The sequence below is a fragment of the Apodemus sylvaticus genome, chromosome 7, assembly GCF_947179515.1.
Source record: "Apodemus sylvaticus chromosome 7, mApoSyl1.1, whole genome shotgun sequence".
Classification (NCBI taxonomy): Eukaryota; Metazoa; Chordata; class Mammalia; order Rodentia; family Muridae; genus Apodemus; species Apodemus sylvaticus.
This window is the reverse complement of record NC_067478.1, coordinates 75,466,063-75,493,645: the sequence shown is the minus strand read 5'-3', so window position 1 is coordinate 75,493,645 and position 27,583 is coordinate 75,466,063. Positions and strand designations below refer to the sequence as shown.

At 40.7% G+C, this 27,583-nt stretch overlaps 1 protein-coding gene and 1 non-coding gene across 2 annotated transcripts in view; one reads left to right on the top strand and one right to left on the bottom strand.

Annotated features, from left to right (window-relative positions):
• Positions 1-26,388, bottom strand: part of Cul5 (cullin 5) — a 49,967-nt gene extending 23,579 nt beyond the window's left edge. Inside the window, exons 1-10 of the mRNA XM_052188328.1 lie at positions 25,948-26,388; positions 17,700-17,809; positions 14,477-14,576; positions 13,881-14,057; positions 11,926-12,067; positions 10,106-10,251; positions 9,942-10,022; positions 2,762-2,855; positions 1,294-1,424; positions 650-757 (exon numbers count right to left, since the gene is read on the bottom strand). Of these exons, the coding sequence (XP_052044288.1) occupies positions 650-757; positions 1,294-1,424; positions 2,762-2,855; positions 9,942-10,022; positions 10,106-10,251; positions 11,926-12,067; positions 13,881-14,057; positions 14,477-14,576; positions 17,700-17,809; positions 25,948-26,196 (1,338 nt within the window). The 5' untranslated portion in view covers positions 26,197-26,388. The remainder of the gene's footprint in view (positions 1-649; positions 758-1,293; positions 1,425-2,761; positions 2,856-9,941; positions 10,023-10,105; positions 10,252-11,925; positions 12,068-13,880; positions 14,058-14,476; positions 14,577-17,699; positions 17,810-25,947) is intronic.
• Positions 7,792-7,917, top strand: LOC127690346 (small nucleolar RNA SNORA61). Its single transcript, XR_007979067.1, has one exon. It is a non-coding gene; the product is annotated as a small nucleolar RNA SNORA61 (small nucleolar RNA).
• Positions 26,389-27,583: the final 1,195 nt, after the last annotated feature.

Genomic DNA, 27,583 nt, shown 5'->3' with positions numbered 1-27,583 from the left:
GGCAGTTGCTGCTAAACCTGATGCCCTCATTTTGAGAGAACTATCTCTTGGAAGTTGTCCTTTGATCTCCATACTCAAATACAGCTCAGCATACATACCATCTCTTACAATTCCCCAAATAAATAATATATATTAAAGAGTATCGGGCAGAGGGTGATGGCTGCATGCTTTGAATCCCAGCACTCAGAGGCAGAGACAGGTGGATTTCTGAGTTTCAGACCAGCCTGTTTACAGAGCAAATTCCAGGTCAGCCATGGCTACACAGAAAAACACCAGCAACAAAACCTAACATTGGAGGTGTGGGATCTGAATGAGAATGGCTCTGCTTAGGATGAGCTGTGGAGAGCAGCAGTGTAGCAGTGTAGTCTCTAAAGAAGAATGAATAACAAGTCAACCAGCAGTAACCTTCAAACCACAGGAAAATATCCCTGGAAAACTGAAGGAGGGAGAAGCTTCCTGGTTGAATCCTAGGTCACAATGATACAAAAGAAAGACTAAACCAAATGTAATAAATATAGCTGCTGTGCTCTACAAAACAATGGGCGTTCCCACAGTCTTAGTTGTCAACTTAGCAGTATGATGTCACTGTTCACTAAGTCAACTATAACAGTGTCCTTTTATTCAAAATGTCCACAAAGAGAAATGTCACCTTATCTCTTGCAGTAAGGAAACGAGGATCATCCTGAAAAGCTTCTTTGACCAGTTTACTGAATCTATTAAACAATGTAAGTAATTGCTCCACATACTTCTCAGAGTCCTAGAAACAAAATGTTTTTCATATTAGCTTTTAAAAGAAAATACTATTCTAATAAAAGACTAAGACTTAAACTTGGGGAAAATTCTTTTCTTAAAAGTAAATCTGAGTGCTGGAGATCTGGCTCAGTGGTTAAGAGCACTGACTGCTCTTCCGGAGGTCAAATCCAAGCAACCACATGGTACCTCACAACCATCTGTAATGGGATTAGATGCCCTCTTCTGGTGTGTCTGAAGACAGCTACAGTGTACTCACATACATAAATAAATCTTTAAAAAAAAAAAAAAGTATATCTGAGCCAGGCAGTGGTGGTGCAGGCTTTTAATCCCAGCACTCAGAGGCAGAGACAGGTGGATTTCTGAGATTGAGGCCAGCCTGGTCTACAGAGTGAGTTCTAGGACCACACAGAGAAACCCTATCTCAAAAAACCAAAAAAAAAAAAAAAAGAAATGCCTTAAAAAAAAGTAAATCTGAATGTTACCAATCACTCTTGTAGATGTAACTGTGGATGCATGGTTACTGCCATTGAATGAACTTACAGTAGTGATGGTTTCAGCAGCTGCCACCATGTCTGCTAGGCCAGCACTTATGATGTGCTCCTCCAAATCCTTCAACATCGGCTCTATCCCATTAGGAACTTTGTCCATCAATGAAAACATCAAATGTAACTCTGAAAGGACACAACACACTCATGCAATTACTTTATAAGAATAAAATTCTTTCTTGATTAATATCTGTGGCCTTCTGTTTTTGATTTTGTGACAGGGCCTCACTATACAGAGCAAGCTGGCCTCAAACTCACAGAAACCGACCTGCCTCTGCCTCCCATGGCGTGTGGCACTAATGGTAGCTATGTCTTCAGCCATAAGGTCCCGAAGAAATGTTACGTGGGAGTTTTAAATGTATTATTAGTATCCTGTGGCTATAATTAGTCCAAAATTTAAAAGAAAAGTTTTTTTTGTTTTAATTGTTTTCAAAATAGGTTTCTCCATGTAGCCCTGGTTATCCAGGAACTCACTCTGTAGTACAGGCTGGCCTCACACTGGAGATCAGCCAGCATCTACCTCCTGAGTGCTTCAATTAAAGCTGTGTACCAGCACTGCTGGGCAGGATAAACATTGACATGTGTAGTGACTATTCCTGGTTGTCAACTTTACTATATCTGGAATGAACTCTGACCTGGATCTCGGCATGGAGATCTTGAGGTTTAGTGGCTATGAATCCCAGAAGATTAAGATAGGGAGGTCTATGATTTCAAAGTCAACTGGGACAAAGCAAGTTCCAGATCCAGGAGTGGGGGCACACACCTTTAATCTGGGCCACACCTTCTGCTGGAGACCTACATTGGAAGAAGGAAGATCACTCTCTCCTTCGCCTGTTTGCCTTATGGGGCTGAGCAATTGCTAGATCCTTGGGGTTCTGTCCACAGCTGCTGCTGACCACTGTTGGTGAGTTGACTACAGCCTGTAAGTCATCAACAAATTCCCTTACTATATAAAGACTACCCATACGGTCTGACTCTAGAGAACCCTGACTAAAACAACATGTCATGTCTTAACATAATGTTTTATACTAAAAATTATTTTCTTAGTATCAGTGTGTGAGAGAGCATGTGCACATTCATGCATGAGTGCAAAACCTAAACATGTCAAAGTCAGACAACAATCTAGGAGTCTTCCTTGCATCACATGTGCTTTGGAGGTTGAGCTCAGGTCATCAGGCCTACCTGAACCATCTTTATTATTTTCTAAAAAGATGTACCAAATTTCTACATAAGTCTCCAATACCCAGTTCTATTCTACACTGTATGCCTACAACTTAAACTAGCCTGTAAAAGCAGTTCAACTTCAAGGAAAAATAAGACAAAAGTCTTCCCAAACAATAAGTGTTGGTATATGCAGAAGGAAAGGCAGCTCCATCTACATGAATGACCTAATAGCAATTCATTAGGTGATGGACTTAAGATACCCTCATAAAAGGTTTTGTCTTTGTGAGGTTTTTACCTACTTTCAGTTTCATTTCGCTTGATCATGCCTTGGCATTCTGCTAAAATGGTCTCTTTAAACGAGGTCACCAGCGCATTTACACAGCACTCCATGAGCTGAAACAGCAAGAACAGTAACAGCTATGTAAGCTTTACAGCACACTAATGAGTCAAATCATACTGTTGAACAAACAGAAGAAAAGTGAGTGCACTGAAGTAGACACCATCTGCCTTTATGCAGGCTCGCTGTTTGTGTATGGATCACTGACTACACCTCACTACTTTACCAAAGTAAAGGGAAAACCCAGAACTTAGGTTACAACAAAACAAACTTTGGCTAGCTTCTCTTACCTGGTGAAATCTGTTAGAATTTTAGTTCTACATATAGTCCAAAAATACATAAACATTCAAACATAATACATACATGGTTAAAAACTCTTGTCCAATACTGTAGGGATGTCTGCCCCACCTGCTGAGTAGTGATGTCACTCTGCCATAGACCCGGGTGCGCTCACTCAACATCCTCCCTTTAAACACTGATTAATTTATGCTATTTGTAGGAGTGTTTTGCCTGTGTGCATGAGATCCCCTGGAGCTGGAGTTACAGCTGTTTGTGAACTGCCTATGAAGGCACTCTGTAAGAACAAACAGTGCTCTTAACAGCTGAGCTGTAGTGCTAGACCCATACCCAACAATTACCTCCCCCAGTGAAACCAGATGAAAGTTTAATCATATGAAGAAACAAAAATTCTGGATTAAACAAACTGATAAGCTTAAGCCCCGTCACTTAAATGTCTTCTACTGAAAATTTATGTTTCAATAAATGTTGTACATAAACATGTTGTTTATACACAGATCCAGAATTTTCAGATTCCCAAAATCTAGCCTGTTATATTTCAAAATGTTATAAAAACAGGTTTAAATGCTATGACTTTTTTTAGTATTACAGAAGAGTAAATCCAGATATGGTATCAAACCCCTTAAATCCCAGCACTTGGGAACTCAGGCAACCAGACCCCATCTCAAAACCAAGAAAGTCAAAACAGTACAAAAAAAAAAAAAACAACAGCAGAATATATCATACCTCGAAACAATGATCATTCCATAAAACATTTGTTGCCGATATGTACAAATAAATTACAGACATCCATATAAACATATATACTAAGATAATTCATGTATAAATAGACGTAAACATAAAATGTACTTCTTATTGTGGTTTACAAGGAGATTTAAATAGGAGGTCAAATTGAAAAGAACCAGACAATTACACAGAATTTAGTAACTGCCTCAATGAAAGGAATCTGGTAGATGAGGCAGTTTCTAGTTTGAAACATTCAAATATTTCTAACAAGTATCTTCTGTTTTATATGTGTATGGGTGTTTGTATATCAGAGCACCACTCCAATTCCTGGTGCAAAAGGAGGCCAGAAAAGGGCATCACGAAACCCTGGAATTGAAGTTATGAATGGTACTAAGCTGTCCTGTGAGTTCAGGAAGTGAACCTGGGTCCTCTGGAAGAGCAACCAGTATTTTTAACTGCTGATTCATCTCTCCAGGCCTCACATGTAATAAGCGGCCTTATAAAGCATCTTCTTACTAAATGGAGACAAGGGCTGAGTAAGGCATTGTGGTATGTGTCTATGATCCCAGTGGAGAAATGAGAGTCAGATCGAGATTCATGGCCATCCTTAACTACACAGAAAGTTAAGAGGCCAACATGTGCTAAGTAAGACCATGTTTCAAAGTGGGGAGGGCAACAGCAAAAGGCGAAACTAAACAGCTAATTCACAAGGGTTGGTGCTATAGCTGAAAGATAGGAATATGGCTTTAAGACTTACAATTCCTAATGTTCTTGGAGAACAAGTTGAGAACAAAAAAAAAACACCAATCCCCTCCGGAGACAGGTTTTCCCTGTATAGCCCTGAACCACCTCTGTAAACCAGGTTATCCTACAACTCAGTGACCCACCTACCTCTGGTTTCCTGAGTGGTAGGATTAAAGGCATGCACCACACCAGTCCAGCTATCTTCGATGGGCTATAACCTTTCTTGGAACCTAATTATAACGTGCAATCTGTATATCACTCACAAAAGAGAATGCATTCCTGAGGAAGCACAGAGGTGGACTACCTCCATGACTGCTACACTCAGCACACTCCATAGGACAGGCTGTGCTCGGACCACAGCTGTAGGCTTGGTCTCTCAAACAGCTGGTGTCGGAGAAAGGACATGACAAAACAGATTATAATCTTTGTGCCACTTTGTCCAATTATTTTGAATAATATTGAGCATGACATACAGGCAAAGGCCAGATTCTGAAGGTCCTTGAATTAGGAATTAATGATTTTTTGGATTTTGTACACAAGTTTGCATAGCCTTGGCTGTCCCCGAACTCACTAAGTAGACCAGACTGACCTCATTACGGACATCCACCTACCTCTGCCTAACAAGTACTCAGAGATTAAATAAGTAGTTCTTAAATAAGGATTCAGAGTGATACGTTTGAAAAATTAGCATGAACTTACAAAAAAAAGTAAAAAATAGACATGCCCAGCTTCATCTATTAGAATGTATCTAAGTGTACTGTATGCATGCCTGGTGCTTGTGAAATGGAGGCATCAGACTCCATACTGAAGTTACAGAGCTGTGAGCCGCAATGTGGATGCTGATAGCAAAATCTGTGTCCTCTGCTAAAGCTAGGAGTGCTGTTACCTACTGAGCCATCTCTCACACCACAATGAATTTTAACATTTTAACCTGTATTTTATTTTATAGGTGTTTTGGCTTCAGTTTTTGGCATGAGGCCAAAAGTGGGTGCTGGTGTTGGGATTCCCTACTGGTAGCTGTGAGATAACATGTGGTATTGAAAGCAAACCCAGCAACTAGTGCTCTGAAATGCTGAACCATCCCTCCAGCACCAACCAAATAATTTTTAAATGCACAGAAAAATCTTTTAAAATTACACTAGCTGGGTGGTGGCGGCGCACGCCTTTAATCTCAGCACTTGGGAGACAGAGGCAGGCGGATTTCTGAGTTCGAGGCCAGCCTGGTCTACAGAATGAGTTCCAGGACAGCCAGGGCTACACAGAAAAACCCTGTCTCGGAAAAAAAAATTATTACACTGAGAAATTGAAGAATATTAAAAACCAATAAAATTTAGGTCTGTACAGATGGATTAGAATAAGAACTATAACAATTCAAATGGCAGTTTGGAATTAAATAGCAGTTTGTATATGGGTGATACAATACTCTTTCTTCAGCAGTCTCTCTCTCTTTTTTTTTTTTTTTGGTTTTTTTGGATTTTGGTTTTTTGAAGACAGGGTTTCTCTGTATAGCCCTGGCTGTCCTGGAACTCACTCTGTAGACCAGGCTGGCCTCGAACTCAGAAATCTGCCCGCCTCTGCCTCCCAGAGTGCTGGGATTACAGGTGTACGCCACCACCGCCCAGCTAGCAGTCTCTTTTCCAGGAGATTCCATCTCAAGAGAGTGCAAAGTATCAGGAAGTTACTGATAGTGTCTTATAGTGAAGATATCTGTAGTTGTGTTTAAAAAGCTAGACATTAACAGTATCCCAGCAAACTTTTTTTTTAAAGACTTATTTATTTATTTATTATATACACAGTGTTCTACCTACGTATCAGAAGAGGGCACCAGATCTCATTATAGATGGTTGTGAGCCACCATGTGGGTGCTGGGAATTGAACTCAGGACTTTTGGAAGAGCAGTCAGTACTCTCAACCTCTAAGCCATCTCTCCTGCCCTCAGCCAACAGTTCTTATAAGAAACTTAAACAATGAAAAATGGCTCCCAATAGAAAGCTGGCTAGGTATATTATGGTGTATTTGTACTGAAATGTTACAACAGTATTGAGTCAATATGTATACACAATATCATAAACTTCTTTTTAAAATGCCAGAGTACAGGAAGGAAGAGAAGAGATTAGGAAGGGAAGGAAAGAGGAAAAGAAATGAAGCAAATGAGTATGATAAAATGAGACAACTGTGGCTCTGGTGTTAGTGGCAGGCAGAGTGCTTGCCTGGCATGCCTAAGTGGTACGGGCTTGATCATCAGCACCGCTAGAAAAAATGTGTGTGTGTGAGTTTGGGCAAGTTGTGGAGCCTGGTGACTAAGTTTTGATCCTCGGAACCTCTCTGGTAGAGAGAACCGATCCTAGCAATCTATCCTCCTGAGCTCCAGATGCATGTTGTGGCACGTGTGCTCCCATGCACATATGTACTGAAAATAAACATAGCCGGGTGGTGGTGGTGCACACCTATAATCCCAGCACTCTGGGAGGCAGAGGCAGGCAGATTTCTGAGTTCAAGGCCAGCCTGGTCTACAGAGTGAGTGCCAGGACAGCCAGGACTACACAGAGAAACCCTGTCTCAAAAAAAAACAAATCCAAAAATACAAAAAACAAACAAACAAATAATACTTTGCCTGTTAAACACAAGTCAGGATTCCTTACTTGCCAGGACTACTCTCGGGGGTCCTGAGAGAAGGGGTATTTGAGAGCAGCAGCAGCAAAACAAACAACTTGAAGTCAAATAATGCTAGAGACCCTATCTATTAAAATATCATTTAGAAAATAATTTTCATCAGGCAAAAAAGAGATTGCTAATTTCTTTTCTTGCTCCAAATAAGTTTCATCCTATACCAAAAAATTCCATTTCTTGAAACCATTTAAATCTCTTTTTTATATTTCTTTATACCATTTATTAAAGTACTATATCCATGGTTGAACCTAGCTATATACTTGCTATGTGAAAATATCTCAAATGGATGGATGTGCAACCCCCTCTCTCATCTCCGATGCCCCTTCTGCTCCATTTGCTAGCTTCCATGAAGAAAAAAAACCTTTTGTCAAACGCCATCAGCCCCTCCTGTATTTGTTTCCCTGAGATGAGCACTCTATCCCCAGGGATCTGCAAGGTGGAACACTTTAATCATTGTGCTTAATGTTTTACCTCTGCTGCACCAGGACCAGAAACCCTTCAAAGGTAAGGCTGCCCTTCAAAGGGCACAGCTAGCATTTAAAAAAGAAGGAACACAACCTCCCATTCCCTTTCCCATCTGACCTCAACACTGGTCTTGGTGGTTTTAAAGGAGGAAGAACACACTGAAGCTGGCCTCACAGTGATGCAGTCTGCTGAACATCAGGCCAGACTCAAACATGTCTGTGCTCTTTGTAAAATGGAATAACTTGAGAATTAAAAATGCCTTTGGCCAGTAGTATTGGGGGAAAAAAGGATCACATTCACAGTCAGTGAAGGTGAAAGATGAGAGATGGCTACATGATGGCTACATGATAGGGTACCTTTTCTTTTAATGGGATTCAATTAACTGCAGTTAATTCTACTCCACTGAAATTTAATGAAGGCAACAAAACAGATTTGGTTATGATTAATTATATAAATTTGTAAATAATTTAATTTGCTTCAGCTATAAAATAAGAGTTAAACTAAAAGTTACCTGCATTTTATTTAAGTTTTTGAAATTATAGTTTTATTTGTGGAGGGGACAGCACATGTGTAGAGGTCAGGACAATTTACAAGTATCAGTTCTCTCTACCATGTGGGTCCTGAGACCTGAACTGAAGTCAGCAGTAGGCTTGGTGAAGAGCAGCATCCTTCTTCTGAACTATCTGCTGGTCCACGATTCTGTTTTAACACTATCATCAAAGTTCCTCAACCAAAGAAGGACATCTGTAACGTATTTAGGAGTTAATTCATTTTCTATGTGACAAGCTAGTCTCAAAATTGATTTCTCTTGGCTCTTCTGGCTTGGTTAAGATCTTTTCCACCACTGTAACTAGTGGCATCTGCTTCATTTCTAAACTATCCTCCACCTCGTCATTGTTGTCAGTGTGTGTGTGTGTGTGTGTGGCTATTTTGGGTGACAAAGATCAAACCCAAGGCCCTTAACATACTGAAATATTGAAGGCTAAGGTATATTTCACAATTTATAAATTACAACATACTTCCCTGTTCACTTTGTTTTTGATATTTGTGCGTGCGTGCCTGCGTGCGTGCGTGTGTGTGTGTGTGTGTGTGTGTGTGTGTGTGTGTGTGTGTGTACATCATATAAATGTGTGGAAACAAATCAAGAGGACAGCTTTCAGAAGTCAGTTCTCAAGCTGCTTAGCAATTCTCTTGCCACTCTGTCATCTTTGCCTTAGGAGTGGTGCGATTACAAATGTTACTTTGTAGGAGTAGGGGATTACAATCCCCTGCATCTGGCATTTGACATGGGTTTTGGAAATTGAACCCAGGTCATTCATTTTTAACTAATAAGTAACTTCCCTGGAATTTTTGTTATTTTTAAAATGTTTTATACTCAGTTGCTCTGTAACAGCACAATTCAGTTGCATAGCAAGCACAGTACCCACGTAGTGACTTCCCTGGGCCACAGAGAATAACTGATCATGGCATACCTGTATAAAAAAAAAAAAAACGGCCCAGTCTTCTGAGTAAAGCCAAGCCTAGCTACAAATTTCTATAAAATTTTCTATAAAGAACCACTAAATTAGCCTCTACTTTTCACCTTTTCGTTGCCAGTATCAAACAAACAAACAAACAAACATGTTCAAAGACTCTACTCAGTGTTATATCAGAACAAAGAATACAATTAGCATGACTATCAGTCAAGACAGAGGAACCCAAAAAGGTCTTGAGTACAATCCTATTGGTCCATTTTTTAACTATGTTTAGAACGTGTTTTTGATATAAAACATATGTACGGAGGATGACTAAAGCTGAAATACTGTACACTGTATGCAGTAAAGCCTAGAATACAGAGTAAGATACCTTTGCAGATATACTTTTCTCACCTGGGAAGAGTATTATAACCAGTTACCAATACTAGTTAAAGATATAACAAGCAGCAGTGTGGGAGTCTGGAGGGATGGCTCAGCAGTTATGAGTACTGTCTGCTCTTCCAAAGAATTCAGGTTCAATTCCCAACATCTCCATGTTGACTTACAACTGCCAGTTCCAGATATCTAAGACCATCTGATCTCTAAAGATACCAGACACAAACAGTGCATGCATGTATACATACATACATACAGGCAAACCACTCAATAGGTGAAATAAAATTAAAAATAAGAGCAACAACAAAGAAGTGATGTCAGTGATGCATTGTTGTCCCTGTGCTACATGACTTTCGACAGTCCCAGAAAGGGCAGGGTCACATTACTTACTGCTTCCACAGAGTTACACTCTCGTCTTGTTTCTAGGTATCGGAGTGCTCTTTTTTCTTCTTCTTTTAATTTAGCATCTGCCTGTCCAGAAGCAAAATAGCAATCATTTTAAGACTTATCAGCAAACTAGTCAAAATTACAAAATGCACTAAATTCTGACTTACATATTTCATATAATTCTGCACACCATTTTGCTGTAAATATGAAGGTGCCTGTGTTCTATAAAATCTCTCTGTTGAGTCCAAGTATGCCTTCTCAAAATTATCCCTATAGATCTGAAGCTTGTCCTCAGGATTAGAACAAAGATTAACTGAAAGAGAAAATAAAGTTCTTTTATCACTTTTGAGTGTTTTAAGAATGACAGATGAAAAATATACTGAGATATGGTTATGTGACTCAAAAAAAAGTTCCAAAGATCATAGCACAGGGTGGGCGATGGTGGTGCACACCTTTAATCCCAGCACTTGGGAGGCAAAGGCAGGTGGATTTCTGAGTTTGAGGCCAGCCTGGTCTACAGAGTGAGTTTCAAGACAGCCAGGGCTATACAGAGAAAACCTGTCTCGAAAAAACCAAAAGATCATAGCACAAAGCAGTAAATTAACAAATATTATAGTCATGTCGGATTTTTTTTTTTTTTTTAAAGAAAAGAGACTGCCTTTTGAACTTTTAATTTTAAGTGAATCTGTAGGAATAAACAAGGATTTGCAGAGTCAGGATAAGAAAATCAATACCCAGAAGCACAAAAGCTCAAGTGTACTGACTAAGCTGCCTAAGAGAATGGAAGTGAGAACAGTTGTGGAGAGACAACTCTGAATGTAGTGTGAGATGCCACTAAGAAGACTGGTAAACAGGCAAAGGTACTCGCTATCACGCCTGAAAGCTTGAATTCAATCCCTGAGTTACACATGGTGGAAAGAACTGAAGTCTGCAAGTTCTTTTCTGACCTCCACACACATATACACACATCTACACACAAATAAAAACAAAATAAAATGGAAAAGGGAGGCTACAGAAACAGTTTATTAGAAGAGCTTAGACATAGCACCTATGAGGCCCAAGGTACTGGAATAATTTCCAGAACTGGAATAAAATTTAACTGTAAAAGGATCATTTCAAAAGTCTAGGTAAGAATTTAAAGAGGTCTAGACCAGTAACAGATGAAATAAGAACAATTTCAATTATACTGGTAAAGAAAATCTAAAGACCTAATTAAAACAACCAAACTAGGGCTGGAGAACAGTTAAGAGCACTGACTGCTCTTCCAGAGGCTCTGAGTTCAATTCCCAGCTCACAACCATCTGTAGTGGGATCCAATGCCCTCTTCTGGTGTGTCTGAAAACAGCTAAAGTGTATTCATATAAATCTTTTTTTTTTTAACCACCAAAATAGGATAAAAACATTTTAAAATGACTTAAAGTTCATTACTTCAACAAACAGATTTACTGAAGGTTATTTTGTGTTAGGTATAATAATTCAGTAAAATGAAGCATCAGTAAGAAAGACCCTTAAGTAAACTATTACACTAAGGAGGCACAATGACTAGGAGCCATTAAATGTGAGGACTTAACCTAGTCTGAAAAGCAAGAAGGGTGAAATGAGGCACTGGATAATCTGAAGGGGAGGAAGCACTCTCTAAGGCAGAAGAGACAAGGTATTTGAGGAAATGGAACAAAACCTCACTGTCGGAAGCTGAGAAGGCTGAAAATGTGCACATAAACCTAACTTCTGAAAAGATCTATTTAAAACAAAGTCATTTTTTATAAGCTGTTGGTTGTAATTTACAGTTCTCTAGGACACCAGAAAGTTGTTAACGAAGAAGTATGAAAAATACATTTGAATTTAGCAGGTTTCTCTGAACCAGAGTCAATATCATTTGTATAATGTTAAAATTGAAAAGTATTTGGAACAGAAAGTACATGGGAATCTGACCGAATATCCTAAGAATTCCAGGATGGAAATGTGATTATAAAAGTTGGGAACATACCATAGGACTCTCGCACTCCTATGACCAGCTGGGAATCAAAAGCTTCCCCTAATCTCTCAGCATGCACCAGCTTCATTGCACTATCCTGGAGTCTGTTCTTTATATTTGAAAAAATTGACTCATTCCACGTATCAAGCATGAGCTGGGAGAGAAGAAATACAGCATCATTTTCAGTGATTAACATCTCAAGTACCACACACAGGGTTCAGGACAAATGGGAGAAAAGGAAACCCTGTTACTAGATCTGCAGTGCTGGGTCCTTTAGGAAGTCACATACTAGCCCAATAGTAAAGAACTAGGACCAATATGGTAACACACACCTTTAATCTGAACACTGGAGGCAGAGGCAGGAGTATCTCTTTGAGTTTAAAGCTACACAGTGAGCTCCAGGACAGCAGGACTATATAGATACTCTGTCCCCAAAATCCAAAAAACAAAAAACTAATTCTTCAAAAAGAACTTGATTCCTAGCTCTGCTATTTATTTCTTTTCCCATATGCAAAATACTAATAGCCAAATATTGAGTGTTATAAAAATTAAATATGGTAATATATGGAAAACTATATTTAGAATGCTCATATGCATGTCTGTGCTAATGGTCTTAATAAAAATGTGTGTGTCTTCCTACTATCTGGTTATCACAATTATAGAAATAAAGTGTACACACTGGTAAACAAGACTGATGCTGCAAGTCACTTTGTCCCACAGTTACTAGTGACAGGGAGAGTGGTGGCGAAGGTTAAGAAGTCTGTAATTCTCATCACATACCCTGGACTGCACTGTGCATTTTCCACAGATTTCATGGCATTTAATGCAAAGCCAACAGTTCTGAACTAGGAACTCCTCCTTCTCTTTCTGTGGAGAGAGCCGGGCCCAGCAGGCAGCACTAACAGGCCCACATCTGCACCCAACAAGAACATTCCCAGAAACAATACTCGTCTAAACCAGTGAGCCTCAAGGCAAATTTTAAAAATGGTAAAAATGAAAGGAATAACAAAAACAAAACAAAATAAAACAGGGTAAGATTATGGGCTACACATTAAACAGCATCTTCAAAGTTGGTTTTTTGCCTTTAAAAAGAAATGTTTCAATTTGCAGCAAATTCAAGCACTGAAAAACCATATATATATATATATATATATACACCTAATTTCATAGTATTTTCACATAAAGCAAATTTTAAGAGTAGGATGGATGGTAACTCCCAGACTACACAATTCTAGTATTGGTCTGCTAACCTAACCATCACAGCAGACAGTTTTTGAAATTCAAATGGCAGTTTTTATTCTTTACATGTTGCTAAGGCTGAAGATGCGGCTCAGTGGCAGAGCGTATACAGCATGTCTGTGCTCATACACAGCTCTGCGGTCACTCAGTTCTCACTAGAGGAAGGTAATTGGTAAATAGGTATAGCAATTTAAAAAAATAACTTAGAGTTGAAAGAAGCCTTGAGACACACATGACTAGCCTGTTCACTAAAGCACAAGTAGCTACCGGACACAGGTTTTTTATTTAGAAAACATGCATATATAGAAATTAACACAGTATATACCAAACTTAAACCAGCATAAAGTAACCTATAAAGATAACAGTTGGTTAGCACAATTAAATGGAAAGTTAGAAGAAATTATTTTTCAAAGAGAAAACGAGTAATTAATTCATAAGAAGATAAAGCACAAAGAACATAAAAAAGATACTGAAGATAAAAACTAGGAAAAGCTAATAAGGAAAATTGAGGTTATGTTTGAAAACAAACAGTGTAAGAGGGCATACAAAGATAAAGAAAGCTGAAGCTTAAATTTATGAGTGCACAAGAAAGATTCATGGAAAACAAACCAACTATAAAGAGTCTGCATGTGAATAGTAAAGCCTACATAAATCAAAACGAACGCCTTCTTCCTAAAGACGTTTAGGGCATTAGGTGACACCAGGAAACAACAGGGTGAGATACATACCTTTCGAACAATACTGTCTTCCATATTTGATTTTTTATTGCTGCTTTGTTTACCCAATAAAGTCACCTCTAGTTGACAAAAAGGTTTTGGTAAAATATCACACTGTGTGAAGAATTTTCGCCATTCAACTATATATGCCTTTAGCAGAGCTGTGTCATCTTGATGGCTCAGTACACGCTGAAAACAAAATTTTATCAACTTGAAATGAACTTAAAATGCTTTGAAAAATAACAGTATGCAGTCAAGCAATAATTTTAAAATATATTATTTAGCTGGGTGGTGATGGCACCCGCCTATAATCCCAGCACTTGGGAGGCAGAGGCAGGTGAATTTGTGAGTTCAAGGCCAGCCTGGTCTACGGACAGCCGGGGCTACAGAGAGAAACCCTGTCTGGGGAGATATATATATATATATATTACTTTATACAATAAGTTACATTTTATATATATTTTACCAACCCAAACAATGACGCAACCAAAGGATGAGGCTGTGACTCACTGGTCCAGTCCATGCTCATTTATTAACCAAGGGTCTAAGGCTCCAGAATTGACACCCAGCACTAATAAGAAAAAACATGGAAAATATGCAGAACTTACTGCCTGTGCTTGCTTAATAAACTCAAGAATATCTTCTTTTAAAGCCTGATGAATTTTTGATGAGCCTTTATCATCCCAAAGACAGACAGCATGTACATCCCTGTAAAAATAAAGCAGATGGATAAAGATCAGTAGTGAATCGGACACATAAACGCATTCATCTTAAGTTCACTTCAGTACAGTTCCCATGGACCACTCATGAGAGCTCTTTGTAAGGGATCTCAAACAGGTGACTTTCTATTACTATTATTACCTTGTCATTGTTGGGCTTTTTTTCTTTCTTTCTCTCTCTCTCTCTCTCTTTGTTGTTTGTTTAGACAGGATTTCTCTGTATAGCTCCTGCAGTCATAGACCTTGTTCTTGTAAACCAGGCTGGCCTCAAGCTCACAGAAAACCACCTACCTGCCTCCCTAGTGCTGGCAATTAAAGATGTGCATCATCACCTCCCTCCAGGCCGCTCTTTCTTAATTCTCTATTTGTGGTATAGAAATTTATTACAAGCCAGGTGGTGGTAGCACAAGCCTTTAATCCCAAGAAGCAGGGTCTGAGTTCAAGGTTAGTCTGGTCTACAAAGGGAATTCCAAGAAGCCAGGGTTACACAAAGAAACCTTATGTTGAAAAACAAAACAAAACAAACAAAAAACCAAAATCATTACAAAAGTACGTCCCTGTCTCCTAATCTCTATCCCCTAAGTTAACTGATTTTTGTTATCCAGGAGTGTGGTGCATGCCTGCAGTCCCAACACTGGGAGGCAGAAAGAAGGGGGCCCAGAAAGCTTACACAGTCAGCCAATTTAGTTGAACTGGTGAATTACAGGTTTAGTAAGTAAAGACTTCTACCTTGTCAATCTTTGGCCTCTGCATACACACACACATGGGTGTATGCATGTACACGCATCACACACACACACACACACACACACACACACACACACACACACACACACACACGCTCACACGCACACACTCACAGGCACACCCATTTCTGGGTGCCAAATTGGATGGTCCTCATGCTTGCATTGTAAAAACTCTATCAACTGAATCCTCTCCCTAGCCCCTGACTATACTTTGGTTATAATTTTTCCCAGCTCTACTACTTGGTAATTGATCTTGTAAGGCTTTGAGTATGTACTAATATTTAATGTAACTATCATTAACTTAGTATCTTTTTTTATTACAATGTAAACCTATTCTTAGAAGTTGTAAAATTTGTGGATTTCAACCTAACCAACCCATAAACACTTTCTAGTTACATTGTAATGCTGTATTTCTATTTTAATGAATACTTTTGTTCTCATAGCTCTGAATAAATGAAAAAAAATTGATATACAGCATCTGGGAAGACGAAGTTCACGTAAAGGAATGACCACTAGCTGTGCTTTTCCAGAACAACTGCTGAAGGCTTCCCTTCAATGAAAATGTTCAGCGCTGATTTTCTAAACTGCTGTGAGCACTTTCCACTCAGAGGCAATCATACCTATTGGCATTGCCTATGAAACAGCTGAGACAACTCCCACTTCTTTCTGCACTTGCCATACAAAAAACTTGCAAATTTTGCTCACCTCATTGGTGTGACACCTAAGCAACCCTGAGACTAACCCAGAATAGCCACCTGCTGCCAAGGCCTGAGCCGAATTAGCTGGCTCAACTGAGAAGCCCAATGTGGATAGCTTCCCAACACTGGTGGAATCGTAATCGCTTGCCTTCACTAACCAACTTATCTGGCTTTGCTTGACAACAAAATGTGTCCTCTGGAATTAAATAGACCTGTGTACAATGCCCTAACCTTAGATATTATAGATTATAGCCCTGGAAGCTTTAGGCTCTGTGCCTAAATTAATGTTTCAGGCCTTAGCTATGTTCTTGTTCCTACCTTCCCACCCCAGTACTGGGATTAAACTAGGGTCTTATCCATATTAAGCAAGTATTCTACCACTAGACCAAAAGTTAGTTTTTACAAAGTATGTTGGGGAGGGGTGGTGGCGCTGCAGAGATGGTTCAGCAGTTAAGAACACTAATTGCTCTTCCAGAGGTCCTGAGTTCAATTCCCAGCAACCACATGGTGGCTCACAACCATCTGTAATGTGATATGATGCCCTCTTCTGGTGAGTCTAAAGACAGCTATAGTGTACTCATATACATGAAATATATATCTAAAAAAAAAAGATGTTGGGATGGAGATACTATAGAAATGGCTCAGTGATTAGGAAGACTTGTTTGTTACTATCTCGGGACTGGCTTTCAGTTCTCATCAGCCACATGGAGGTTTACAACTGTTCAAGGGATCTAGCATACCCTTCCGGTTTCTAATGTGCATGGAACCAAGCATGCACATTGTATACTTGTATATATGCAGGCAAAACATTCATACATATTAAATTATGCCTCCTAGGGACGTCTACTCAACTGTTCTCTAAACATTTGGCCAAGGGCTGAGCAATAACAAAGCAGACCTGAGATTCAATTCCTTAGAAAAATCTGTTTGTAAGGTTAGCCTTAGCCTGGAATCTGAGAACTGTCAGGTTCCCACATTTAAATAAAACTTTCCTAAAATGATAACACTGGCTCAGTGTACCTAAACTGACAATACAAATATCCTGATTTTTATTGAATGTATACTTGTTCTTCCTAGGAGTCCAGAATTTCAGTGACTATATAGCCACTGTCATTAACTCTTGATAATATCACATGTTGTCAATCTTGCTGCTGAAGAAATTAAATGTCCCATGGCTGGGGAGATATCTCAGCAGTTAAGAGCACTTGTTATTTTTGCAGAGGACCCAAGGTCATTTCCTAGCACCGACATGGTGGCTCATTAACTCCATTTCCATGATATCCAACACTTTCTTCTGTCCTCCACCAGTACCAAGTGCACATATTACATAGACATACATGCAAGCAAAATATTCAAACATATAAAATGAGATAAACAAATCTAAAAAAAAAAAAAGTAATGTCCCAGGTGAATCCCTGGAAAAGAACTTTTGGAAATTTGTGCTTAATCTCTTCCTTAAAACTTTCAACCCATGCGCCTTTTCCCTGTATGTTCAAGCTTGTAAGGTCACCTAGCAGGTCAGGGAACCTAGACTCTGTCTTGGGAACCTCCAACAGAACTAGCAACAATACACAGGTTTTCATATCACTTAAACCCATACTGTCCACCAGGATGGAAAGCCACCAAAATTCTCTCTGTTAACAAACAGAATCACTGGAGTTTACTTACGAAAACAGATCGAACCACTGTTGCTTTGTTACAGATTCCTGGCGTAAAAGCTTCAAAACAATTGGACGCATGAAATCCCACTTGTCTTCAAACTGGAGAGAACCTTTATTCTTAAAAATAAAAAAGAAATAAAATATGACTTATTTTAAAGCAATTAAATACAAATGTCTCACATACTTTTATCTAAAAATATATCTCCTAAGAGATGCCCAGAAAAATAAAGAGATTAAATTTAAAACAAACAGCTTTCCAAAACAGAGTTCTTATAGGCTTAATCTTATAGCAGAGGATCAAAGATAACTAAAACACAAATCAGGGCTGAAGTTATAGGTCAGATTTATAGCCTGTGCATGAGTCCCTGGGGTCAATCCTAGGAGGAGGGGGAAAGAAGAGACAGCAATACTAAGACTAAAACGGAGTGTACAGGGAAGAGTTTGTTATAGAGTGGGGCCCTTCCCCTTGGCTCCTTCTGGCAGATAATCCCTGAACAACTGGAATGTGCACCTAAAATGAACCTTAGATCTTATGTAAGGGACAAGCTAACAAATATGGTTTTGCTAGGGGACTGGCAGAGTCAACATGGTCTCAAAAGTGGGGCTGGCCAATTTAAAAGCGTAACAATGTAATGTAGAGAAGGGCTTTGTGTCAATGCAGAGGTCAAAGAGCCCATGGACATAAACATTCTCGTTCTTTGTGAAGAAATTCCACAAAATTGACCAGGAAAAAAGTTAGATTAGCTTCCTTGGGTATAATTCATGTACACTGTCATACACTGAACACAGGGAGGACAACAGCGCTGTACTTGGGACCTCCTAGACTGTGTCCCATGCTTCTCTCTATCTGATCTTGAACTGAATGTTGCAGCTACATAACAAATAACAGTAATGATGGCAGCTTGCAGTAAAGCCTGAGTCTCTCTGGTATTGAAAATGAATGGGGCTGGACAGTGGTGGCGCACGCCTGTAATCCCAGCACTCTGGGAGGCAGAAGCAGGCAGATTTCTGAGTTCGAGGCCAGCCTGGTCTACAGAGTGAGTTCCAGGACAGCCAGGACTACACAGAGAAACCCTGTCTTGACAAAAACCAAATCCAAAAACCAAAAAAAAAAAAAAAGAAAAGAAAAGAAAGAAAGAAAGAAAGAAAATGAATGGGTATCTTACAGAGACCTAATCCTCTAATTCTTTAGCTGTACTAAACTCTTCACACTGTAAAGCTGTCAGCTGAGGAGATAGTTCAGCAGCTAAGAACACTTGCTACTCTTGCAAAGAACCGGGTTTAGATCCTAGCACCCATGGTAACTCACAACTCTCTGCAACTCCACTTCTAAGGGCTCTGACTCCCTCTTCAAGCTTCCCGGGACATCAGTCATGAACATAGTGCACATATATGCATGCAAAATATTTATACCCATGGATGTTTTCTTTAAAAAAAAAAATGGGATGAGGCTAGGTGTGGTGCCAGAACTTAGAGACAGAAGCAGGTGAATGTCTGAGTTCAAGGCCAGCCTGGTCACATAGTGAGTTCTAGGACAAGCTATAGCTACAAAGACCCAACTCGAAGAAACAAAACATTATAAACCCACAAAAGCCCGCTGGGCAGTGGTGCCAGTCACCTTTAATTCTACTGTACTTTTGTGGGGTTTTGTTTTGTTTTCATCAAGACAGGGTTTCTCTATATAGCTCTGACCGTCCTGAACTCATTCTGTAGATCTGGATGGCCTCAAACTCACAGATCCATCTATCTCTGCCTCCCTAAGGTCTGGGTTTAAAGGTGTGGGTCATCACCACCTGGCTTACTCCTAATTCCTAATATATCATGTTACATAAATGATTATCAAATGACAAGAAAAATATCTGTATGTTTAAAAGTCTAAATTTTGTCCATCAGTGGTGGCGCACGCCTTTGATCTCAGAACTTGGGAGGCAGAAGTAGGTGGATTTCTGAGTTCAGGGCCAGCCCGGTCTACAGAGTGAGTTCCAGGACAGCCAGGGCTACACAGAGAAACCCTGTCTCAAAACAACAACAACAAAAAAAGTCTAAATTATTTTAAGTACTTTTGATCCACGGTTGGTTGAAATCAATGCTAAAAGAAAATGTTTCATCTTACAATGTTGGTAAAATGTTGACATCAAATTTGAGAGCAGCACAAAACACAAAGAAAACATATATAAAGATTTAAATGAGCATTATCAAATTGAACAAGTATATCAAAACACTAGTTCATTCTAACCATTTTGTCCGATGAATGGTATCTTACTTGGAGGAAGAAAACAAATTAATTAGTCACGGTACCAGAACAACCTCACATGTACCAGTCAAGAGCTTAGCTCCTATTCAGGCTAAATGTATTTATCCAACTTCAATAAATTTCATTTACTTTTCTTTCTTGACTTTTGCCCCCATTCATTTTCTAGTAGAGTAGCCATATTTTATGAAACTCATGATTTGTTTTTATATACATTACTTTTTAAAATACCTATTTATTTTATGTCTTCCCATATGGTGCATGAGCGCCCTGGTGTACACATGGAGGTCAGACAATTTCTGAATGCAGAGTCTCTTCTACTATGTGAGTAGCAGAGGATTGAACTCAAGGTAGCAAGCTTGGCAGCCAGAGCTTTATTAGCTGGCCTGCTGGCCAAACCACACAGTGTTTTTAAGGACACTGCCTAGTCTGATCATTTATTACATGATTCTTTTGTTCTATTTGTTGACTTTCTTTTTTTTTTTTTTTTCTTTTTTTTGTGTTTTTTTGAGACAGGGTTTCTCTGTGTAGCCCTGGCTGTCCTGGAACTCACTCTGTAGACCAGGCTGGCCTCAAACTCAGAAATCCACCTGCCTCTGCCTCCCAGAGTGCTGGGATTACAGGTGTGTGCTACCACCGCCCAGCTGAAAGTGATGTTTCTTATAGTGACTTACAACAGTTACCCCTAAACTAGTCTATCTTGCCCCAAGTGCCTACAGCTATCCCATAGTAATATTATAAAGACACCTGAGAGAAAAACACCAAAACTCAGTGCCAGGAGTAGCTGAGCCTTTTTCCCTTCACCAACTACAGAATTTAAGTGAGCCAGGCACAAGGTGTATACATACCTTTAAGTCTCAGCACTTAGGAGGTAGAAGCCCTATTTGAGTTCCAACCTGATCTACAAAGCAAATCCCAGAACAATGTAAGCTACACAGTTAGACCCTGTGTAAACAGAAGAACTCGGGTAAACTGAAAGGTTAATTTTGTTCTCATGGAGCTAGCTAATGAGTTTAGCCAGATTTGGGATCCCAAAGTATACATTATATGCTAAGCTCATGGCTGGCTTCCTATTATTTTTTTTCTACTGCTATTATTTTCCTGTAACTTCATTTCTCCTTAAAAAAAAAAAAGTTTATTTCTGTGTGTGTGTGTGTATGTGTATATGCATGTGCATGTGTGTAGTTGCCTGCAGAGGGCAGAAGAGAGCTCTGGTTCTCTCTGACCTGGAGTTATAGTTAACTCTAAGACACAATTTGGGTGATGGGAACTGAACCCAGGTCAACTGCAAAAACAGCCAGTGCTCTTAATTGCTGAGTGATCTCTCCAACCACTAACCCTCTTTTTGAGACATGGTTTCACTATATATTTCAGGTGGCCTAGAATTCATCTTCAAGACCAGGCTGGCATCAAACTCAGAGATCCACCTATGCCTCCCCCCAAACCCCTCTCCACCCCCCCACCCACCCCCACCCCCCGTACCCAGTGCAAGCCACCACACTCCCTTCTCTCTGTCCTTCCTTCCTGAAAGGGGTGTACAAATAAACAAATTATAGAAGGAGTCTTACAACTTCCTGGTGCTAACAGAAAAGATGCTTTTCATTTCAACTAAGTCATTCTACACAGGCAGTTTTGGCAATTATAAAGTTAAGGAATGCAAGTCTTACAATCAAAATTCAAGATGCTACACAGTATTGCATGATGGCTCAGTTGGTACATACTTGCCTTGCAAAAATGAGAAGACCTGTGTTCAATCTTCCAGAACCCTTATTTAAAAAAAAAAAAAAAAAAAGGCTGGGCACTGGGAGACAGAAGGAAATAGATCTTTGTGAGTTTGAGGCCAACCTTGTCTACAAAGCCAGTCCAAGACAGCCAAAGCTCTGTTTCATAGAGAAATCCTGTCTCAAACAAACAAAAACAAACCTCAAAACCAAAATCCTTAGTATGGTGGCATTTCTGTGTAATCCCAGTGCTAGTTGAAACAGTGGCATGTGTATCCCTGAGACTCCCTCCCAGGCAATCTAGGTTAACTGGAAAAGTCTAGACAAGTGAATTTTGAGAGCCACTGTCAAAAAACAAGGTGGACAGCTCCTGGGGGATGACACCTGAAGTGGACTCTGCCTTCCACATTCAAACATATGCATGTCCACACATTTGCATATGCAAACACACAATATCCATTCTTCAAAATTCATTCCAGCTCTCTTCCTAGCTTTAATTATCCCATCAAAAATATTTCAATCTGTAAGGCACAAATAGCACATAGTAACATTTCTAAAAACTTCTTCTGCCCTAAGAGAAAACCACCAGTACAATCTTCTTGAACATGACAAATTTCCATAGAACACGGGCATTATTATATATGTCTTTGAATTCCTTAGGGTATCCTTGCATGTTGGTGTCTAATAAAAATCTTTATGGCTGGAGAGATAGCTTAGAGGTTAAGAGCACTGATTGCGGCCGGGTGGTGATGGTGCACGCCTTTAATCCCAGCACTCTGAGAAGCAGAGGCAGGTGGATTTCTGAGTTCGAGGCCAGCCTGGTCTACAGAGTGAGTTCCAGGACAGCCAGGGCTACACAGAGAAACCCTGTCTCAAAAAAAACAAAAACAAAAAAACAAAAACAAAAAAATAAAAAACCAAATCCAAAAAAAAAAAAAAAAAAAAAAAAAGAGCATTGGTTGCTCTTCCAAAGGTCCTGAGTTCAAATCCCAGCAACCACATGTTGGCTCACAACTATTCATAATGAGATCTGACACCCTCTTCTGGTGTGTCTAAAGATAGCTACAGTGTACTCACATAATAATAAATAAATCTTTTGGGCTGGAGTGGGCAGGACCAGAGCAAGCAGAGGCCCTGAGTTCAGGTCCTAGCAACCACATGATGGCTCACAACCATCTGTTCAGCTATAGTGTGTATGTATATGAGTATATACATAAAATAAATAAATCTTTTTTTAAAAAAGAATTGCTCGTTTGTACTTTTATTTTCCTTCTTTTCAAAGGATGAAAGTTTGCACTGAGAAAAAGCTGGGCCTCCCATTTTAGTTCCTTTTCAGTTTCTTGTTAAAAGATCCAACTGAGATGGTTTCAAATGATTGGCACTGTGGACCATAACTAAGCAAGAAAGTGATAGGGTCAAAACTGTATTTTGGTCAAGAGATCAGATTACCACTAAGATAAAAAATTATGAAAGAGGTGTTTCAACTGCACCAGAACAACAACAAAAAACAAAGACAGAAAGGGCTGAATATTGAATCCGGAGAAATAATTTGGATGTTGGTAAAAAATACGTAATTGGGGAAGACAGTAAAAATAAGGAGAAAAAAAAATCACATAAAAAAAGAGAAACAGCAGAGACTAAGAAATACCAGACAAGTGGATAAAACTTATCAAGAAGAGTCTGGTTTGGCAAGCAGGGTGTCACTACAGTTCAGGCTGTTACTCTGACAGCTTCAAGGTAACTGAATGGGTCACTTAGGAAAAGAGTGCTATAAAGGGCCCACAGGCAAAGTCTTAGCAGGATACAGGTTTATACAAGAGATACAAACCTTTTTACAGTTAGACAAGGGAAAAGAAAAGAGCAGCATGAGAGAGACACGCCACCAAGTCCTGGAGGACACTGCAGGCTAAACAACACAGGTGGAGGGCCACCTGAAAAGAGCTATGGCAATATGGAGAAACCAGAAAGACTCTGGGAGTGACCAAGGGAGATAAATACAAGTGGAAATTGCTAGTTAGTGTGCTAGGAACTAAGGAGTGAAAACGTTTGAACAATTGCTGTTTGGGGCAGGAGAATCAACTGAAACTGAGGAGAATGAGCACTCCGGGCTCAGATGACAATTGCAAAAGAAAAACAACAGGTAGAATTAAGTATCAAGTAATCCAAAATAGGAGAGGAAATGGTACTGTAAGATTGCTAGGAATGTTCTACAGTTAGACTGTAAGGAAAAGAAAACAGGTAAAGTCCCACATGAAAAGGGGTCAGAAGATTTAACCCGTTACCAACTGCATGTCAAAATGCACTAACTCCTCTTTCTATTCTCAAGAGATTGCCAAGATCCAATGACAGTTCACTTGATCTAACCAGAAAACATGATCCCAAATGAAATGCCAATATAAAAGCAGGTCTTATTGCATCAGATTCTTAGAAATTTCATAAAGAAAGTTTAATCTTATTTTCTCAAAATGTACTAGTATTTATTCCTCTGAATTCTGTCAACTACAAAAACAAAACAACCTACCCCCAAACAAATGAAACAAAACAGAGATACCACCTTTCTTCAAGTTACAAGTAAATGGCGACTTACCCCTTGAAGGGTTCCTGCTCATTATTCAGCACGGGTCAGGTACAATGGTAGACCTGACGCAAGCTGTATTCTTGTCTGGCCCACATCTCCCTTTCTGACTGATGGACATACTAATTTTCTCTTTGTCTGGCATTTCTTTAATAAGCCAATATAATAATCCAACAAGCCGGGCAGTTGGTGCACGCCTGTAATCCCAGCACTCTGGGAGGCAGAGGCAGGCGGATTTCTGAGTTGAGGCCAGCCTGGTCTACAGAGTGAGTTCCAGGACAGCCACGGCTATACAGAGAAACCCTGTCTCGAAAAAACCAAATCCAAAACAAACAAACAAAAACAAACAAAAAAAAAACAACAACAAATTCCAACAAAAAATACGCTCATTTGGCCACTCCCCAGTAAGTTCTATATCTACTCATAGTAGTAACAGCCCTGAATTTAATAATCCCATAAATTACAATATAGATGGACCCTGGCAGGTCCTCACATATTCCAAAGACAAACTTCAGTCTCCCCATTTTATGATTAGTACTATTCAAAATGTGAGTATTTGGAATTCCTCTCCCCAAAAGTTTCAACGACTCAATAGGTAAATGTTTGACAATGTAGATAAGAGGATCAAATGTCTGTTTATTATGTCCTTCATATTACAACAATACTATCTAAAAGCAGACTATTGGGCCAGGCCTGGTGGGGAACACCTGGAATCCCAGCACTCTACAAACCTCTCTTGAGTTCAAGACCAGCCTGGTCTACATAGTGAGTACCAAGACTAGCCAAAGCTACAAAGATCTACCTCAAAAACAAATACATAAACAAATAAATCACATACTATATAATATTCATTTAGGACACCTGCTTTTTCCCAGTCATTATCTCATAAACCGTCACTTTGAAAAATCAGGTTGGCCTCAAACTCAGAAATCCGCCTGCCTCTGCCTCCCAGAGTGCTGGGATTACAGGCGAGCGCCACCACCGCCTGGCTTACAATCCTCATTTTTTAAATGATTATACATAATCTGCCCGCCCTGGGACTCTCCTGGTATTTAAAACTTTTCAATGCTTTCTTTAATGATAACTTTTCTACACCCTAAAATGATGGCAACACTTTTGAGGGTGCCACCCTGATGTCCTGTAAGGGTGGCCGGGGTTGGGAGAGAGTTCCTCGAGGAACATAAAAAAGGTGGAAATAGGAAGTCAAGCGTGAGAGTGCTGGAGGGAGGGTGTAACATTCAGAAAAGGGAGAAGGAGGTGAAGTGGGAGGCACTGCTGTCTGACTCGCATTTCCTGCAGAGTATGAACAGAAAGTAAGAAATGGGGTCTGAAACCTGCCGGTGGCATTTTGTTGGGATTTTTCCTATTATGTCTTTGACACTCCATTCAGAAGAAACGGACCCCAAGAGTCACCACGGTGGCTTGGTGCGGCCCAGCAACACCGCTCTCGCTCCCAGCCTGGGCTGGTCCCGGGGAAGCATCGCTCCGAGTCAGTCGCTCAGCCCCCGGGAGGAACCACCAAGATCCTCCGGACCCCGAGGCCAGGGCCGGGCGTCGGGGTGCTCGGGCAACAGTCACCCCGGCTCCCGTTCCGGTGGACAACCCCGAACCACTCTCACATCTCGCCGCTCACACGGAGCCCGGTCCTTCCCCGGGAGCCGAGCGCGTCGGTGGCCGGGCAGAAGCCGGGCTGCAGGCAGGGGCTTACCTTTAACAGATTAGACGTCGCCATGTTCTCAACTTGGACTCTCGCGAGACAAGGCGAGACTTGGCGGCGCTCGGGGCCAGGCCTCCTCGAGAGGCCGGGGTTCCCTGCAGGGCCCCGCAGGCCGCGGCGGGGGATGCGGGGGGCGCCGGAGCGGCGTGCCGTCAGCGCTGAGCTCGTCCCGGGCACCCGTGCTTCCTCAGGCTTTCCCGCTACATGGTCACCCCGGCCTGCCCACGCGAGAGAGCGCATGCAAACGCTTGAGGAGACGCGAGCGGTGAATGGTGGGAAGGGACAGGGAGCCGACCTGACCGGGAAGGGGTAGTATCGACCTCCCCGGGCTTCCTCAGCTCGTCTTCGGTTCTGCCTCCGGGGTTGCACCCGCCTCGGACGCCAGCAACGACTTTAGCTCGGCTTAGGGCCCGCACCTCAGGTTCCGTGGCGGCGTCACGTGACGCGGCGGGCGGGGGCGTGCTCGGGAGCAACCCAGGCGACAGCCAGCCACTGGGTCCCGAGGCCGCGCGGAGGGTGGCAGCGCGCCCTCTGCTGGAAGCCGGCGCAGCCCTCACGCGCTCGCCCCAGATCCGGCTTGCTATTCAGAGCTGTGGATTAGATTAGTCTGGAATTACTGCTGAACTCTGTAAAGGTTGACACCGAGAAGGCGCCCAGTAAGTTGTTTAGTGAATGATGCACAAACGTGCTGTTATTCCGCTTAAAAAAAAATCCCGGCTTGTTCAAGAAGTGATTATTAATCTTGGATTCCTTAAGACATATCCTAGAGCACCCTATTAGTATTTTCTCCAAATTGCATCGCTTCAGCTCACGAATCTCTTGATCAAAGGAAGAGAATGTAATTAATATAGGGATCTCTCAGGTTAGCTGTTATTTAATGCAAGTTCCTAACACTACTCTTTTGGGGTTTTGTTTATTTGGTTGGTTGGTTTGTTTTTTGATAGTTTCTCTATGTAGCCCTGGCTGTACTGGAACTCCATCTGTAGACCAGGCTGGCCTTGAACACAGACAGTGGAAGTAGGTGCCTCTGCCTCCCAAGTGCTGGGGTTAAAGATGTGGGAAACCACCACCTGGTGTCAAACTTGTTTCTTTTAAACTCATCTCTCGCTGTCCCACGATTTTAGTCCCAGTACTCAAAGCAGAGGCAGGAGGATCTCTGTAAGATTGAGGACAGCCTAGTCTACAGAGCAAGATCCAGAACAGCCAGGGCTACAAAAAAACAACAAAAGTTACTCAAACATTGCCAGTACATTACTTATATTAATATAACCTGGGGTGCTACTTAGAAAAACAAGCTTGTAGGCTCCACTCTGAAGGATTTTATTTTATATATTAAGCCTGAAATCTTCTGCCCCAAGCATTCCAGGTATCTTTGTTTGTTTGAAGAGGTCTGTGTATTCTGGGATGGCCAGGAATTCAATATGTAGACCAGTTTGACCGTGCTTCCAAAGGGCCAAGAATTCCTTGTATCGGCTTCAGGCTAGGTGTGGTGGAACAATCCTAGCACAATTCCTGAGTTCCAGACAGAGCTATACAATGAGAATCTATCTAAACAATATAGTGCTTAAAATGAGTTATCTGCTACAAGGCTAGACAGACGGCTCAGCAGTTAAGAGTACTGACTGCC